This window comes from Mobula hypostoma, chromosome X1 (genome assembly GCF_963921235.1).
Source record: "Mobula hypostoma chromosome X1, sMobHyp1.1, whole genome shotgun sequence".
Classification (NCBI taxonomy): Eukaryota; Metazoa; Chordata; class Chondrichthyes; order Myliobatiformes; family Myliobatidae; genus Mobula; species Mobula hypostoma.
In genome coordinates this window covers 57,755,765-57,775,009 of record NC_086128.1, presented here as the reverse complement: position 1 = coordinate 57,775,009, position 19,245 = coordinate 57,755,765, and the positions used below count along the sequence as shown (strand labels likewise).

Genomic DNA, 19,245 nt, shown 5'->3' with positions numbered 1-19,245 from the left:
TGTTTTGGATCCATGAAAGAATCATGGAATTATTACCTCACAGAAGGGGTCCGCTTGGCTCATGTGTTTCTGGTAGAGAAAATCCATCAACCCCTTCCTCTGTTCTTCCTCATACCCTATTGTCTTTATGATTATTCTCTCTCAAATTAGGCCACACTTGGGGAGTATTGTGTGCAGATATGGTCACCATTCTATAGGCAAAATGAGGTTAAGCTACAGAGGTGCAGAAAAGATTCACAAGGATGTTACGTGGATCTGAGGAACATCACCTTGTATGATGGAGAGGTTTATGAGCTCCTGAGATCCCGAGAGCAATGCCCAGTAGACCTTAGCTCCTGGTAGGGTCACCGTTGGCAGTCAGGTCAAGCAGGAGGTTCCAGACAAAGAGCAATCCAACCAAGACCTCACTGGTGGAGCTAGTAGGTGATAATGATGACACATCATAACAGCAGTGAAGGCGGAGGAAGGTTGCAGCAGTGAACGGTCCCCAGTCTTGCACTCCATGACACTAGGCAAGGGGGACCAACGTCCTGGCAGGGAGGTTTGCTAAGGCTATTGGGGAGATTTTAAACTAGAATCACTGGGGGGTGGGAACCGAACTGAAGAGACGGAGGAAGGGGCAGTTGGCTCACAAATCGAGAAAGCTTGTAGACAGTGCGAGAGGGAGGATAGGTAGGTGATAGAGAAGGGATACACTCAGACTGTTGGTTTGAGATGTGTCTATTTTAATGTAAGGAGTATCATGAACAAAGCAGATGAGCTTAGAGTATGGATCAGTACTCGGAGCTATGATGTTGTGGCCATTACAGAGACTTGGATGGCTCAGGGGCAGGAATGGCTACTTGGAGTGCCAGGCTTTAGATGTTTCAGAAAGGACAGGGAGGGAGGCAAAAGAGGTGGCGGCGTGGCACTGTTGATCAGAGATAGTGTCACGGCTGCAGAAAAGGAGGAAGTCATGGAGGGATTGTCTACTGAGTCTCTGTGGGTGGAAGTTAGGAACAGCAAGAGGTCAATAACTTTACTGGGTGTTTTTTATAGACCACCCAATAGTATCAGGGACATCGAGGAGCAGATAGGGAGACAGATTCTGGAAAGATGAAATAATAACAGGGTTGTTGTGGTGGGAGATTTTAATTTCCCCAATATTCATGTAGCACCAGGATCCTGGAGGAATGTTGTTTCATTTTTACTGTGTACTGTACCAGCAACTTATGGTCGAAATAACAATAAACTTGACTTGACTTGATTGATTGGCATCTCCCTAGAGCAAGGGGTTTCGATGGGGTGGAGTTTGTTAGGTGTGTTCAGGAAGGTTTCCTGACACAGTATGTAGATAAGCCTACAAGAGGAGAGGCTGTTCTTGATGTGGTATTGGTAAATGAACCTGGTCTGGTGTCGGCGCTCTCAGTGGGAGAACATTTTGGAAATAGTGATCACAATTCTATCTCCTTTACCCTAGCATTGGAGAGGGATAGGAGCAGACAAGTTAGGAAAGCATTTAATTGGAATAAGGGGAAATGTGAAGTTATCAGGCAAGAACTTGGAAGCGTAAATTGGGAACAGATGTTCTCAGGGAAATGTACGGCAGAAATGTGGCAAGTGTTCAGGGGATATTTGCGTGGCGTTCTACATAGGTATGTTCCAAGAAGACAGGGAAAGGATGGTAGGGTATAGGAACCATGGTGCACAAAGGTTGTTGAAAATCCAGTCAAGAAGAAAAGAAAAGCTTAAGAAAGGTTCAAAAAACTAGGTAATGATAGAGATCTAGAAAATTATAAGGAGGAAGGAGCTTAAGAATGAAATTAGGAGAACCAGAAGGGGCCATGAGAAGGCCTTGGCGAGCAAGATTAAGGAAAACCCCAAGGCATTCTACAAGTATGAGCTGAGGATAAGACCTGAGAGAATAGGACCAATCAAGTGTGACAGTGGAAAAGTGTGCATGGAACCAGAGGAGATAGCACAGATGCTTAATGAATACTTTGTTTCAGTATTCACTACGGAAAAAGACCTTGGTGATTGTAGGGATGACTTGCAGCGGACTGAAAAACTTGAGAATATAGACATTAAGAAAGAAGATGTGCTGGAGCTTTTGGAAAGCATCAAGTTGGATAAGTCTCCGGGACCGAACGAGATGTACCCCAGGCTCCTGTGGGAGGTGAGGGAGGAGATTGCTGAGCCTCTGGCAATGATCTTTGCATCATCAGGGAGAGGTTCCGGAGGATTGGAGGGTTGCAGATGTTGTTCCCTTATTCAGGAAAGGGAGTAGAGATAGCCCAGGAAATTATAGACCAGTGAATCTTACTTCAGTCGTTGGTAAGTTGATGGAAAAGATCCTGAGAGGTAGGATTTTTGAACATTTGGAGAGGCATAACATGATTAGGTACAGTCAGCATGGTTTTGTCAAAGGCAGGTTGTACCTTACAAGCCTGATTGAATTTTTTGAGGATGTAACTAAACACATTGATGAAGATAGAGTAGTAGATGTAGTGTATATGGATTTCAGCAAGGCATTTGATATGGTAAACCATGCAAGGCTTATTGAGAAAGTAAGAAGCCATGGGATCCAAAGGGACCTTGCTTTGTGGATCCAGAATTGGCTTGCCCACAGAAGGCAAAGAGTGGTTGTAGATGGGTCATATTCTGCATGGAGGTCGGTGACCAGTGGTGTGCCTCAGGGATCTGTTCTGGGACCCCTTCTCTTTGTGATTTTTATAAATGCCCTGGATGAGGAAGTAACACACATCAAAGTTGCTGGTGAACGCAGCAGGCCAGGCAGCATCTCTAGGAAGAGGTACAGTCGACGTTTCAGGCCGAGACCCTTCGTCAGGACTAACTGAAGAAAGAGCTAGTAAGAGATTTAAGAGGGGGAGGGGGAGATCCAAAATGATAGGAGAAGACAGGAGGGGGAGGGATGGAGCCAAGAGCTAGACAGGTGATTGGCAAAAGGGATATGAGAGGATCATGGGACAGGAGGTCCAGGGAGAAAGAAAAGCCGGAGGGAGGGAGAACCCAGAGGATGGGCAAGGGGTATAGTCAGAGGGACAGAGGGAGAAAAAGGAGAGTGAGTGAAAGAATGTGTGTATAAAAATAACGGATGGGGTACGAGGGGGAGGTGGGGCATAGCGGAAGTTAGAGAAGTCAATGTTCATGGCATCAGGTTGGAGGCTACCCAGACGGAATATAAGGTGTTGTTCCTCCAACCTGAGTGTGGCTTCATCTTTACAGTAGAGGAGGCAGTGGATAGACATGCCTGAATGGGAATGGGATGTGGAATTAAAATGTGTGGCCACTGGGAGATCCTGCTTTCTCTGGCGGACAGAGCGTAGGTGTTCAGCAAAACGATCTCCCAGTCTGCGTCGGGTCTCGCCAATATATAGAAGGCCACATCGGGAGCACCGGACGCAGTATATCACCCCAGCCGACTCACAGGTGAAGTGTCGCCTCATCTGGAAGGACTGTCTGGGGCCCTGAATGGTGGTAAGGGAGGAAGTGTAAGGGCATGTGTAGCGCTTGTTCCGCTTACAAGGATAAGTGCCAGGAGGGAGATCAGTGGGGAGGGATGAGGGGGGACAAATGGACAAGGAAGTTGCGTAGGGAGCGATCCCTGCGGAAAGCAGAGTGGCGGGGGAGGGAAAGATGTGCTTAGTGGTGGGATCCCATTGAAGGTGGCGGAAGTTACGGACAATAATATGTTGGACCCGGAGGCTGGTGGGGTGGTAGGTGAGGACCAGAGGAACCCCTATTCCTAAGGGGGTGGCGGGAGGATGGAGTGAGAGCAGATGTGCGTGAAATGGGAGAGATGCGTTTGAGAGCAGAGTTGATGGTGGAGGAAGGGAAGCCCCTTTCTTTAAAAAAGGAGGACATCTCCCTCGTCCTGGAATGAAAAGCCTCATCCTGAGAGCAGATGAGGCGGAGACGGAGGAATTGCGAGAAGGGGATGGCATTTTTGCAAGAGACAGGATGAGAAGAGGAGTAGTCCAGATAGCTGTGAGAGTCCGTAGGCTTATAGTAGACATCAGTAGATAAGCTGTCTCCAGAGATAGAGACAGAAAGATCTAGAAAGGGGAGGGAGGTGTCGGAAAAGGACCAGGTAAACTTGACGGCAGGGTGAAAGTTGGAGGCAAAGTTAATAAATCAACGAGCTCAGCATGCATGCAGGAAGCAGCGCCAATGCAGTTGTCGATGTAGCGAAGGATACCAGAATAGGTTCGGAACATAGATTGTTCCACAAAGCCAACAAAAAGGCAGGCATAGCTAGGACCCATACGGGTGCCCATAGCTACACCTTTAGTTTGGAGGAAGTGGGAGGAGCCAAAGGGGAAATTATTAAGAGTAAGGACTAATTCCGCTAGACGGAGCAGAGTTGTGGTAGAGGGGAACTGATTAGGTCTGGAATCCAAAAAGAAGCATAGAGCTTTGAGACCTTCCTGACGGGGGATGGAAGTACATAGGGACTGGACATCCATGGTGAAAATAAAGCGGAGGGGGCTAGGGAACTTAAAATCATCGAAAAGTTTAAGAGCGTGAGAAGTGTCATGAACATAGGTAGGAAGGGATTGAACAAGGGGGGGATAAAACCGTGTCGAGGTATGCAGGAATGAGTTCGGTGGGGCAGGAGCAAGCTGAGACAATAGGTCTGCCAGGGCAGGCAGGTTTGTGGATCTTGGGTAGGAAGTAGAAACGGGAAGTGCTACATCGACGACTGCATTGGCGCTGCTTCCTGCATGCATGCTGAGCTCGTTGATTTATTAACTTTGCCTCCAACTTTCACCCTGCCGTCAAGTTTACCTGGTCCTTTTCCAACACCTCCCTCCCCTTTCTAGATCTTTCTGTCTCTATCTCTGGAGACAGCTTATCTACTGATGTCTACTATAAGCCTACTGATTCTCACAGCTATCTGGACTATTCCTCTTCTCACCCTGTCTCTTGCAAAAATGCCATCCCCTTCTCGCAATTCCTCCGTCTCTGCCGCATCTGCTCTCAGGATGAGGCTTTTCATTCCAGGACGAGGAAGATGTCCTCCTTTTTTAAAGAAAGGGGCTTCCCTTCCTCCACCATCAACTCTGCTCTCAAATGCATCTCCCCCATTTCACGCACATCTGCTCTCACTCCATCCTCCCGCCACCCCACCAGGAATAGGGTTCCCCTGGTCCTCACCTACCACACCTTCTTCCTCCGGGTCCAACATATTATTCTCCATAACTTCTGCCACCTCCAACGGGATCCCTCCTCTAAGCACATCTTCCCCCCCACCCCCCGCTTTCCGCAAGGATCGCTCCCTACACGACTCCCTTGTCCCCCCCATCCCTCCCCACTGATCTCCCTCCTGGCACTTATCCTTGTAAGCGCCCCCCCCCCTTTTCCTTCTCCCTGGGCCTCCTGTCCCGTGATCCTCTCATACCCCTTTTGCCAATCACCAGTCCAGCTCTTGGCTCCATCCCTCCCCCTCCTGTCTTCTCCTATCATTTTGGATCTCCCCCTCCCCCTCCCACTTTCAAATCTCTTACTAGCTCTTCCTTCAGTTAGTCCTGATAAAGGGTCTCGGCCTGAAATGTCGACTTACCTCTTCCTAGAGATGCTGCCTGGCCTGCTGCATTCACCAGCAACTTTGATGTGTGTTGCTTGAATTTCCAGCATCTGCAGAATTCCTCGTGTTTGCGTGAATGAGGAAGTGAAGGGATGGTTAGTAAATTCGCTGATGACACAAAAATTGGGGGTTTGTGGATAGTGTGGAGGGCTGTCAGAGGTTACAGCGGGACATTGATAGGGTGCAAAACTGGGCTGAGAAGTGGCAGATGGAGTTCAATACAGATAAGTGTGAGGTGGTTCATTTTGGTAGGTCAAATACAATGGCAGAATACAGTATTAATGGTAAGACTCTTGGCAGTGTGGAGGATCAGAGGGATCTTGGGGTCCGAGTCCATAGGACACTCAAAGCTGCTGTGCAGGTTGACTTTGTGGTTAAGAAGGCATACGGTGTATTGGCCGCCTTCTATTGTGGAATTGAGTTTAAGAGCCAAGATGTAATGTTACAGCTGTATAGAACCCTGGTCAGACCCCACTTGGAGTACTGTGCTCAGTTCTGGTCGCCTCACTACAGGAAGGATGTGGAAAATATAGAAAGGGAGCAGATGAAATTTACAAGGATGTTGCCTGGATTGGGGAGCATGCCTTACGAGAATAGTTTGAGTGATCTTGGCCTTTTCTCCTTGGAGCGATGGAGGATGAGAGGTGACCTGATAGAGGTGTATAAGATGATGAGGGGCATTGATCATGTGGATCGTCAGAGGCTTTTTCCCAGGGCTGAAATGGTTAACACGAGAGGGCATAGTTTTAAGGTGCTTGGAAGTAGGTACAGAGGAGATGTCAGGGGTATGTTTTTTATTAAACGCAGAGATTGGTGAGTGCGTGGAATGGGCTGCCGGCGACGGTGGTGGAGGTGGATACAATAGGGTATTTTAAGAGACTGCTGGATAGATACAAGGATATTAGAAAAATAGAGGGCTATGGGTAACCCAAGGTAATTTCTAAATAAGTACATGTTTGGCACAGCATTGTGGGCCGAAAGGCCTGTATGTGCTGTAGGTTTTCTGTTTTTTTTAGACACTGACCCCAATCTATCAAGGACTGTGTGGTGGCTACCCATGCATCAGCCTCCCCATATTAAACTGTCACGTGCAAGTGTTTGCCATTACAGCAGTAACCCCTTGGGAGAACATCATACTAGACTCTGGAGATCACACTACTACGTGGATTGGAGGGCTTGAGTTATCAGGAGAGATTGAATTTGGTGGATCTGTTTTCCAGCAAAGATGGTTGAAAGTGACACAGTTGAAGTATATAAAATTTGTAAGGTTTGTTAATGCTGCACGGTGGGGTTTAAACTAGCGATGCAGGGCGATGGGAACCAGAATGCCAGAACAGTTAGTGGAGAGGTTGTGGAGGCAGATGTTGGTAAGAACTCGGACAAAGTCAGGAATCAAAAGGTTGAGCATGGTGCGACTAGTATCCTGAGCTGCGTATATTGTAATGCAAGAAGTATCGTAGGAAATGCGAGTGATCGTGCTGAAGATAAGGTAGCAGGTTTACAAACAGGCAATGTGTCGTGAGGAGAGGCTATTGAAAGGGCAAAATTGCAGTCAACAGGATGAGTTGCAATGTAAAAGGCAGAAAAAATTGAATAGGGTGAATAAGGACTGAAGGTGTTGTATTTGAATGCATACAGAATAAGGTAGATGAACTTGCAGCACAGTTGCAGATGGACACGTATGATGTTGTAGGCATCACTTAATCACAACTGAAAGAAGATTATGGCTGGGATCTTAATGTCCAAAGATGAACATTATATCAAACGGGCAGCCAGGAAGGCAGAGGGGCGGTGTGGCTCTGTCGGTAAAGGAAAAATGAAATCAAATCATTAGAAAGAGGTGACATATGGTCAGAAGGTGTTGAATCATTGTGGATAGAACTAAGGAGCTGCAAGGGTAAAAAGACCCTGATTGGATTTGTATACAGACCCGCAAACAGTAGCAAGGATGTGGCCTACAAATTACAACAGGAGATAGAAAATGCATGTCAAAAGGACACCGTAGTCATGGGGGATTTTAGTATGCAGGTAGATTGGGAAAATTAGGTTGGTGCTGATTCCAGGAGGGGAAATCTCTAGAGTGCCTACAATATGGCTTTTTAGAGCAGCTCATGGTTGAATCTACTATGGGATCTGCTATTCTGGATTGGATGTTGTGCAATGAACCAGAATTGATTAGAGAGCTTAAGGTAAAAGAACCCCTTAGAGGCAAGTGATCATAATATGATCAAATTCACCCTGAAATTTGAGAATGAGAAGCTAAATTCAGATGTATCGGTATTATAGGACAGTAAAGGGAATTATAGAGACATGAGAGAAGAGCTGGCTAAAATTGATTGGAAAAGGACACTGGCAGGGTTGACGGCAGAGAAACAATGACTAGAATTTCTTGAAGCACTTCGGAAGGCGCAAGATATATACATCCCAAAAAAGTAGTAATCTAAAGGCAAAATGATTCAACCATGGCTAATAAAAGAAGTCAAAGCAAACATAAAACCCAAAGAGAGGGCATATAATACAGCAAAAATTAGTGAGAAGTTAGAGAATTGGGAAGCTTTTTAAAACCAACAGAAGGCAACTAAAAAAAATCATAAGGAAGGAAAAGATGGAAAATGAAGGTGAGCTAGCCGTAATATTAAAGAGGATGCCAAAAATTTCTTCAGATATATAAAGAGTAAGAGAGCTGAGAGTTGATAACGGACCACTGGAAAACGGGAGAGATAGTAACGAGGGACAAGAAAATGACGGACACACTGAATAAGTATTTTGTGTCAGTCTTCACTGTAGAAGACACTGGCAAAATGGTTGAAGTTTCAGGTGTCAGGGGTCATGAAGTGTGTGAAGTTACCATTAGTAGAGAGAAGGTTCTTGGGAAACTGAAAGGTCTAAAGGCAGATAAGTCACCTGGACCAGATGGTGTACAGCCCAGGGTTCTGAAAGAGGTGGCTGTTGAGGTTGTGGAGACATTCGTAATGATCTTTCTAGAGTCACGAGAATTTGGAATAGTTCCAGAAGACTGGAAAATTGCAAATGTCACTCCACTCTTAAAGAAGGGAGAGAAGCAGAAGAAAGGAAACTATAAACTAGTTAGTCTGACCTCAGTGGTTGTGCAGATGTTGGAGTCGATTATTAAGGATAAGTTGTCAGGGTACATGGAGGCACATGATCAAATCGGCTGTAGTCAGCATGGTTTCCTCAAGGGAAAATCTTGCCTGAGAAATCTGTTGGAATTCTTTGAAGAAATAACAAGCAGGATAGTCAAAGGAGAATCAGTTCATGTTGTGTACTTGGATTTTCAGAAGACCTTTGACAAGGTGCCACACATGAGCCTGCTTCACAAGCTATGAGCCCGTGGTATTGCAGGAAAGATTCTGGCATGGATAAAGCAATGGCTGGTTGGCAGGAGGTAAAGAGTGGGAATAAAGGGATCCTTTTCTGGTTGGCCACCGATGATGGCATTGGGACTAATTCTTTTTGGGTTATATGTCAATGGTTTGGATGATGGATTTGATGGCTTTGTTGCAAAGTTTGTAGATGATGTGAAGATAGGTAGAGGGGCAGGTAGTTTTGAGGGTGTAGAGAGGCTACAGATGAGGAGAATGGGCAAAGAAATGGCAGTAGGAATACAGTGTTGGGAAGTGTATGGTCATGCACTTTGTAGAAGAATTGAAAGAGTAGACTATTTTCTAACTAAGGCGCAGAGGGACTTGGGAGTCCTTGTGCAGGATTCCCTAATAGTTAATTTGGAGGTTATGTCAGTGGTGAGGAAGGCAAATGCGATGTTAGCATTTATTTCAAGAGGACTAGAATATAAAAGCAAGGATGTAATTTGGAAACTTTATAAAGCACTGTTAAGGCCTCACGGAGTATTGTGAGCAGTTTTGGATCCCTTACCTTAGACAGGATGTGCTGAAGCTGGAGAGGGTTCAAAGGAGGTTCATGAAAATGATCCCAGGATTGAATGCAGATATCCCACCTCTCCCGGAAGTTCCGGGATTCTCCCGCATATCGATGGTGGCTCCCCGACGTCCGGAAATTATATACAATATCCCGGAAATCGATTTGTTTTGAGAGGGAGAGCGAGCATCCTGATTGGTCTCTCTTGGTGCTAAGAGTGGTCCCCAACCACCGGGCCGCAAGGAAACAATATGGTTTGGCGATATGAAGCAATATGAGTCAGCTGCACCTTTCCTCATTCCTGTCACACACTGTTGAATTTTAACACGTGAGGTCATCAGTGACCCAAGACGTGGAAAGGAATGGGACCATGACCCATTTGTGAATGTCCCCGGTGAATCATCCATGTCAGCGCGGGAAGAAGATCAACTCCTCGACGGCGGGCTGAAAAGTATGTTTGACATAACACCTCTGCCTGCGTTCTGGATCAAAGTCAAGGCTGAATATCCTGAGATAGTCACAAAAACACTGAAAACATTGCTTCCATTTCCAACATATCTCTGCGAAGCAGGCTTTTCTGCAATGAATGCAACAAAAACTAAATTGTGGAATAGACTGGACATAAGGAACCCCCTTCGAGTATCGCTGTCTCCCATCACCCCTCGGTAGGACCGTCTTGTTGCAGGAAAACAAGCCCAGGGCTCCCACTGATTCAGCGATACTGGTGTGTTGCAATGATTTTATATATTCATACGAGGAAAATATGTGCTGTGTGTTTAATATTAAATTCCTTAGATAAACCCCTTTAGAAACGAAATTAGTGTATCAGCCACTCACAAGTGACTTATAGTTGACTCATCACCTATATTCTGGTCGCCATTAACCCCCCGCCCCCCGGTCGGCAAGAATATTGTCAATATTAAACTGGTCCGCGGTGCAAAAAAGGTTGGGGACCCCTGATTTAAACTAACTGGTTGGCTGCCAAAGAGCTACGCTATTGATGTCCTACGTGATGAGGCCAAACTCCCTGTAGACTTGCTTAAACTTGTAATAGAATAAACATGATAATATAATATAATAGTACATATTTTAATGTCACATTTGCTCCATATACCCAACTTGGTTTACAGATTAGACAAAATCACTAAACAAAGTATTACATACACCCTTGGAGGTCGACGGGGGTGGCGGGGGTGATATGGGGTTGCGGGGGTGGGGGTGTTACCTCCCTGAAATGAGTTTTTGCAGGGTGGGATGTCCGTGAATGGCTTGTCATATGAAGAGCATTTGATGGTTCTGGACCTGTATTCATTAGAATTCAGAAGAATGAAGGGTGAACTCATTAAAACATAGAAATCTACAGCACATTAGAGGCCCCTCGGCCCACAATGTTGTACCGACCATGTAATCTACTCTAGAAACTGCCTAGAATTTCCCTACCGCATAGCCCTCTTTTTTTTAAAAGCTCCATGTACCTATCTAAGAGCCTCTTAAAAGACCCTATTGTATTCATCTCTACTACCTTCGCTGGCAGTGCATCCCGCACACCCAGCACTCTGTGTACCCACCAACCTATCGAATGGTGAAAGGCCTTGAAAGAGTGGATGTGGAGAGGACGTTTCCGATGCTGGGAGAGGCTAAATCCAGAAGGCAGAGCCTCAGAGTAGTGGGGCATATTTCTAGAATGGAGATGAGGAGGAATTTCTTTAGAGTGGTGAATCTATGGAATCTTTGCCACAGGCAACAGTGGAGGACAAGTCTTAATGTATATTTAAGGCAGAGGTTGATAGATTCTTAATTGGTCAGGGTATGAAGGGATACAGGAAGAAAGCAGAGATTGGGGGCTGAGGGGAAAATTAATGAAATGGCAGAGCAGACTAGATCGGCCAAATGGCCAAATTCTGCTCCTTTATCTTATGGTCTAAATTTGACACACAGAAAGTGCTGGAAGAACTCAGCAGGCCAGGCAGCACCTATGGAAAAGAGTATACAGTCGGCCCTCCTTATCCGCGAGTTCCGCATGCGCGCATTCAACTAACCGCGAATCGAGAAAACCCGGAAGTGCTCTTCCAGCACTTGTTGCTCAAACATCTGCAGACTTTTTTTTCTTGTCGTTATTCCCTAAACAATGCAGTATAACAACTATTTTACATAGCATTTACATTGTATTCGGTATTATAAGTAACCTAGAGATGATTTAAAGTATACGGGAGGATTGCATAGGTTATCGTGGATCGAGATCGGGAAAAAAACCAGAAGTTCTCTTACTAAGTAAGTCGGAACAGGTACATCCGGTATTATTTAGCATCAGTTAGTCAAACGTTTGTCTTAGTATATAGTATATATTTTACCTTTCTATGCATATAAAACACTTAAGAACCGTATGTTTCAGCACCGGGCTCGGGAACAAAAATTCCCGAGTTTGATCCAGTGACAGACTGCTCCCGAGCACGCTCTCCATCCGTGCCGGGTTGATGTGGAGAATCAAAAACCCAAAACCCAATAATTAAACCACTGCGTTGCTTAGTAATAATTGTAGCTTTAATCGGAGCAGGACTTTTCTCACTTTATCCTTTAAAATTGTTCCGATCGTTGACCGACTGTAGCCTAACGCTTTTCCAATGACTGATGGTGTTTCACCTCTTTCCAATTGCTTTATTATTTCCACTTTATTTTAAATTGCAATTGTGACTAATTTCGTGAACAGAAACACTGCGGATTCACAGCTCCGCCGCTGGGTCCTAATGTCCACCGCACTAAGACCGGTTAAATAAGGTCCGTGGTTCCGCTGGGTCCTAAGGTCCACCACATTTAGACAGGTTGAATAAGGGACTTGAGCATCCACGATTTTTGGTATCCGCAAGAGGTCCCAGAACCAATCCCTCGCGGATAAGAAGGGCCGACTGTTGTCAAAGTTTCGGGCCAAGACCCTTCATCAGAATTTCAAGCATCTGCAGATTTTCTCTTGTGTATAAAATCGAGTTGCATAGATAGGGTAGATCACCAGTGTCGGTTTCCTGTGATAGGAACAAATGAAATTAGAGCGTGTAGGTTTAAGGTGAGAGGAAAGAGATTAAAAAGGAGTCTGAAAGATAAATTTTTAACACAAATTGTGGTTGGCATCTGGATTGAGGTGGTGGAGAAAGGAACAGTAACAACATTAAAAAGGTATCTGCCCAGGTATTGGAATGGGCTGAGTGTAGAGGCATAAGGCAAGAAAGATGACTATACTTGGGCACAATGGTTGGCATAAATATAGTGGACTAGCTACATTAAACCTACTCTCTCACCTGAAACCTGCGCTCCCTAGTTTTTCTTATCCCAGCCACGGGGAACAGGTACTGCCTTCTCTCATAATTTTATATACCTCAGTCATGTCACCTTTGAGCTTCCTTTCCTCCAGGGAAAACAGACCCAGCCCATCCAATCTCTGCTGATAATTCAAGCCCTCCAATGTATATTTACATGTATTAATTATTTGCTGTGGTTTGTTGCCCAGGGTGTGACATGTTAACAAAAAAAATTCAACGATTATAAAGAATTGTGTAAAAAAATAAAGTTTGAGATAAAGTAAAGATATGGAATAAAATGTGCATAAATATCAGCATGTATTTGCAATGTAACAGCTTTATAACAATTCTGTTAAAGTGTTTATAGTGGAGTAAAGTGATGGGTAATATATAGAGGTGGTGGGGGTGCTAACTAGAATGGTTGATCAGATTAGCTGCCTGGGGGAAGAAGCTTTTAAGATGGCATTAAGTTTTCATTTTAATAGCCCTTAGTCATTTACACCTCAGATGTATGAAGCCTGAGAAAGCTGAGTTTCTCGCCACAGAATCCAGTGGCTGTTAGTGAGGGGCTAACAAGCTGCATTTCCAGAGACACCGAGTAAGAGGCGGTTTCCAGAGCTATCCAGAAGGGAGCTTTTGGAAGACAGTTTGCCACGTGGGTAGTGTCCACAATGATTTTTCCTACCTGCTTCTGTCTTAGACACATACACATCCTGCAGTGATGGCAGACTGCAGTCATTCTGCTGATCTGACAGTTCGCTGTAGTTTTGTATGAAACCGCCTCTTACTCGGTGCCTCTGGAAATGCAGCTTGTTAGCCCCTCACTAACAGCCACTGGATTCTGTGGCGAGAAACCCAGCTTTCTCAGGCTTCATACATCTGAGGTGTAAATGACTTTGGCCCACCAAATCCATGAGGTTGTGATGTCTTGCCCACCCAAACCCTGGTTTGTGTGAATGCTGTATGATTTACTGCCCCTGGTAATCGCCAGTTGGCAAGAAATAACAGATTGTGCACTGCATACAATTAACAAGAAGTATATTTAAGAATGTTAACTCAAGCAAACAGTTACTAAAAGAAAGAAAAAACAAAAAGGGCCCATTATACTTTAAACAGTCACATATGCATAGTGGAGCTCAAATCTTGAACTGGTCTGTAACACACGCTGGTCCCTTCCAAACGTCACTCAAAATTCATCTTGATCAAGCGGGCTCTCCCATGGGAGTATTGGTCCTTCCTCCTCAAAGCCATTCAATTACACAAAGCACCTGGTGCAACAAGGACAGCAGCCTTCACCATCTTCCCTCCTGTCTTCTCCCAGCTCCCGCCAACACCAAGATCACTTTGCCCCGCATTCTCTAGAACCTTCTCCCAATTCTGCCATGCTGATTGGCTGACACCACATTCCTAAGTTGAAAAATAAGCCTCTTATCTCAGCTCAAACCCAAACAGGCTGAAAGCAGAACAGACTGCTCTCACAGAACTGCTAAAATGAAATACATACAGCATAGCAGGATATTACATGTATATTGTGAGAGGATGCTGCACAAACCAGACCGGCTGATGTGAGGATACTTTGCATGATGTGATCTGTAACATCTTTTAATCTTCTCTGCATTCTCACTAACTTAACCCACTGAAGCTCTGGTTTTGTTTTAATCATCACTACAGTCATCTTGTATTGTTTGACAAATCCCCTCTCCGCCTTCTTTGAGCAGCCCCAGCTTCTTGTATTTGAAAGTATTTATCCCTGGAACTATTTGAGTAAATCTCTTCTGCATTCTGCCAGGATACAAGGCCCTGAGTTATAAGCAGAGGTTGGGAAAGCTATGACTTTATTGATTGGAACATAGGAGATTGAGGGATGACATTGTAGAGATGCACAAGATAAACTTATGCCCTTTATATCTTTAGTTCCCCTTCCTTGGCAACTGAAAACTAAAGGGCATAGGTTTAAGGTGAGAGTGAAAGATTTAAATAGGATGTGAGGGAGAATGGGTAAAGAAGTGACAGATGGAACATAGTGCAGGGAAGTGTATGGCCATGAACTTTGATAGAAGGAATAAAGGCATTGAGTATTTTCGAAACAGGGATAAAATTCAAAAAATCAGGTGCAAAGAGACTTGAGTCCTCATGTAGGATTCCTTAAAGATTAACTTGCAGGTTGAGTTGATGTAAGGAAGGCAAATGCAATGTTAGCATTCATTCTTAGAGGACTAGAATATGTAAAGCTGATGATTTATAAGGCATAGATCAGACTGCACTTGGAGTATTGTGAGCAGTTTTAGGTTCCTTTTCTAAGAGAGGATGTGCTAGTATTGGAGATTGTTCAGAGGAGGTTGACGAGAATGATCCTGGTTGACAACAATGAAACTTAGCATATGAGGAACGTTTGATGGCTTGGCCTTGTACTCGCTGGAGTTTAAAAGAGTGAGGGGGGGGGTGGAATCTCATTGAAACCTAGTGAATATTGAAAGGCCTAGATAGAGTGGATGTGGAGAAGATGTTCCCTTTCGTGGGGAATCTAGGACCAGAGGGCCTAGTCTCAGAATAGAAGGCTGTCCCTTTAGAATAGAAGTGAGGAATTTATAGAGCCAGAGGGTGGTGATTTTGTGAAATTCATTGCCACAGATGGTTGTGGAGGCCACCTCATTGGGTATATTTAAAGTGGAGGTTGATAGGTTCTTGATTAGGAAGGGTATCAAAGGTTATGGGGTGAATATAGGAGAATGGGTTTGAGAGGAATAATAAATCAATCATGATGGAATGACAGAGTAGACTTGATGGGCCAGATGGCATACTCCTGCTTTTATGTCTTACGGCCTCAAATGGTGATTATATGGAACAAGTTGCCAGATGAAGTAGTTGAGGTAGATAAAAGACTTTTGGATAAGTGGATGGCCAAAGGTGGGCAGATGGACCAAAGGGTCTGCAACACTCACTGCAACCTTCATAACTTTCAGATGTGGTGATCAGAATTTGACCTAGTTGTGGCCCAATCCTCTATCAGTCCCAAGATCCCAAGTGCTTTGATTACTCTCTCAATTTATCAATGTTTTTCTTGTGTACCATTACAAACTCAGGTAGTATTGTCTCTGCTTGGGTGAGACAGGTGTACCAATCATTGTCCTGCATCTGACAATGCTAAAGGCAGCTTTCATGGATTTGTTGAAGAAAAAGACATTCATTAAAATTTATTGTGTTCTGCATAAGAGTATCGAGAAATTTTGGTTGATAATATTTTTACCTCATTTGTTTCTTTCAGCAAAATGAAACTGCAAAGCACTGCTACGTCTTCGTTAGAAGACCGTGTGAAACGCAATATTCACTCCATACAGCGGACACCTGCAGCCTTAGAAAAGAACTTCATGAGGAAGTGAATCAGACTGTAAAGATGAACAAGAGCCAAGTTCCTGTTGGAAGACAATTTATGCAAAAACAAAGCAGTAGCTGCCAGACTTGCCTTTCCTGGGAGAAGACCTAGAAATCAATATTACTCAGGGAAACATTCCTAATGCTAATTGATGCAGAGCCCTCCCCATTTCCCATCAGCAGAGGAGTACAACCAAAGATGCTGGTGGAATTTATAAAGGGTGTCAGTGCAAAAAGGAAACCAACCAAAGGAATTGGGTGATTTGTTCTGTGTCCCCCCCCCCAGCTGAATCTCACTTTGCTGCTTTGCCCAGGGTAAGGGACAGGGTATCAATATTTCATTATTAATATCTGTTAGACCCATTAAGGTAAACATTGATGAGCAGGTAAACCTGAGGCATTTATATTTTTATATGACGTGGAAGGAAGGCATTTGACCCATCAAGTCTATGTCAGCTCTGAGTAATTCCATTTTCCATTCATGTTTTCTGTAACCACATTTCCATCAATTTTATCGCCCATGTAATTTTTAACATTGCCCAGTTGACCTACCACTTGCACATCTTTGGTGTGGTAGAATGCTGGAGTCCCAGGGAGTGGGAATAAACCAGTGTAGCTACAGGAAGATCATGCAAACTCCACACAGCCAGCACCCAAAGGCAGTATTGAATCTGGGTTACTGGAGCCATGAGCCAGTGGCTCTTCTAGTTGTGCTGCTGGGATCTGTTGTAAGTTTCTGTATTTAAAATACAAGTGTGACAAGTTTATTATGTATAGCATGAAAAGAAAGTGCTGGTAATTCCTGGGTCAGGTAACGTCTGTAGAGAGAATCTTTGACTTTTCTGAAGATCTGATGCACAGATTCTCTGTTCACAATATCCACATGGATACTAACAGTATTGACTCTTCAGACTCAGTCTGATCTCTTCCTGGGCATTCTGGACTACTTTGACTCAGAAACCTTACTTTGATTCACTGAACAAAAGAGTCCAAGCCCTTTGAGCTGGGAAACTGTGCTTACAGTGCACATTACCTCCACACACTTCTGGAGCACTGTTTTTTTTTGTTTGGTTTCTAGAACTGCAGGTTTTGCTTTGCAGTTGTTTTGATATCAGCCAGTGGTTTCCAGTAGTGTTACACACATAGGTAGTGATGGAGCTGGGCAAACTGTGTCTGAATCTCACTCCAATTGGCTGAATAAAACCTGTAACTTCAGTGTGACTATTGGCGGTGCAAAATTAAGCAGGAAATGTCAGCGCTGAAGTGTTACCAGGTATCTTGAAAATGAGAAGAACTGGAATTGTGCACCGTGTGTAGAGTGATTAACCTATAGGTAGATCCACATGCACATTCAATTTTGTGATTCCTTTTGCATTCCCTTTTCCCACTATGGATCTTTTCTCAGCCAGGAGGACATCTGCCTTCTGCTATATTTCTTGGAAAGGTTGTTATTGTTTCCTGGAATTGTCCACTCCCTGCTGAATTTGAGGATTTGTGTGTAAAACTGTTGCTGTGCCTCTCTGTTTACGAGAGTGTAAATTGATATTTGTTGAGAATGACTGGGTTTAGTTAACTTGGGGACGTTGCCAAGCAGAAGCTGCCGTTTATTCCACTTGTAGAAATAATACTCACTGCATTTTCTTTCTGCATGTGAAAGTTTCATTTTAAAAACAGCTTTTCACAGCTGCTATTTAACCTGAGCTTGATACTGCCATTGCCTGATGTGTACACACAAACACAATCCAGCAGAAGTTGATACAGCAGTAGGAACCAGATCTATTGTTCTCCCCATCTCAGCACCGTTGGGATAGATTGATTCACTCGGTCAATTGCCCTGTCTGAAACCAGCAATTTCAGTGCAATGTAACATCAGAGCTTGGCAGCATTAATTTTCTGATTGACTGCTACACTAAGTGGCACATGTTAACCAACTAATCAGCAGGGAGTTCCAGAACGTTGTTAAGGGATTGTGTTTCACCAACTTGTATGTAGTGTAAGTAATGATCAATCGTATTTGGTTGCCAGAAAGGTATCTTCACTGTCAGGTATAACACCTTTGATCTGTTTTGTACAAATTAATCTGTAAATAACCATATGATTCATTTGATAGTTTTTATGAAAGAAAAAATATAAAACTGTGTTTAAGTATTTACAAAATTTAATGGCAAAATTTTAAATGTTCTGATTTTGTATACTGTATTTCAAACCATTAAAAATGCCTTTAAATTGATCTTTTCCTCCTTGTTTTTGTGGTCCGGTCAGTGGCAATGCATTACTCAATTCTGGAGGAACTCAGAAGGTCAGGCTTCATCTATGGAGAGGAATAAACAGTCGATGTTTAAGGCCAAGATCCTTCATCCAGACTGATTGGCCTGAAACATGGACTGTTTATTCCTCTCCATAGATGCTGCCTGACCTGCTGAGTTCCTGCAGTATTTTGTGTGTTACTCTGGATTTCCAGCATCTGCAAAATCTCTTGTGTTGGTGGGAATGTATCGCCTTATTGTAATGAATGCTTTAAGTATTCAGTGTACCAATTACAAAGCAACAGGCGGTAAGGATTTTGTTTGGTCTCAGCAGCTAGGGATCTGATTTATATGAGTAGTACTTTGATTTGTGTGTCTTGAGTTACCAACTATGCCCAGTTGTGGTGACTGCAGCATCCTGTTGTAATAAAGGGGGGGGGGGGGGAAAAGACTTGGATTTAAAACAGTTCCTCCATAATTTCAGGACCTCCCAAGCATTTTTACAGCCTGTTAAATGCTTTATTATGTGATCACTGCTAGAATACAAACTCCCACAAACAACCATTTATTTTAGTGAGGTAATGTTGCAGCTCTATAAAACCCTGGTTAACTCGCACTTGGATTACTGTGTTCAGTTTTAGTTGCTTCGTTATAGGAAGGATGTGAAAGTTTTAAAGACAGTGCAGAGGAGACTTACCAGGATGCTGCTTGGACTAAAGAGCATATCTTATGCAGATAGGTTGAGCGAGCTAAGGCTTTTCTCCTTGGAGTGAAGGAGGATGAGAGGTGACTTGATAGAGGTGCACAAGAGAAGAGGCATAGATAGAGCAGATAGCCATAGATTTCTCGAAGG

General features: G+C 44.0%; 1 protein-coding gene across 2 annotated transcripts in view; it reads left to right on the top strand.

The window, feature by feature from the left end:
* cwc25 (CWC25 spliceosome associated protein homolog) overlaps window positions 1–18,355 on the top strand; it is a 71,314-nt gene extending 52,959 nt beyond the window's left edge. For both annotated transcript variants that reach the window (XM_063038086.1, XM_063038085.1), the window contains one exon: window positions 16,040–18,355. In XM_063038086.1, coding sequence (XP_062894156.1) covers window positions 16,040–16,154 — 115 coding nt within the window. In that variant the 3' untranslated portion in view covers window positions 16,155–18,355. The remainder of the gene's footprint in view (window positions 1–16,039) is intronic.
* Window positions 18,356–19,245: the final 890 nt, after the last annotated feature.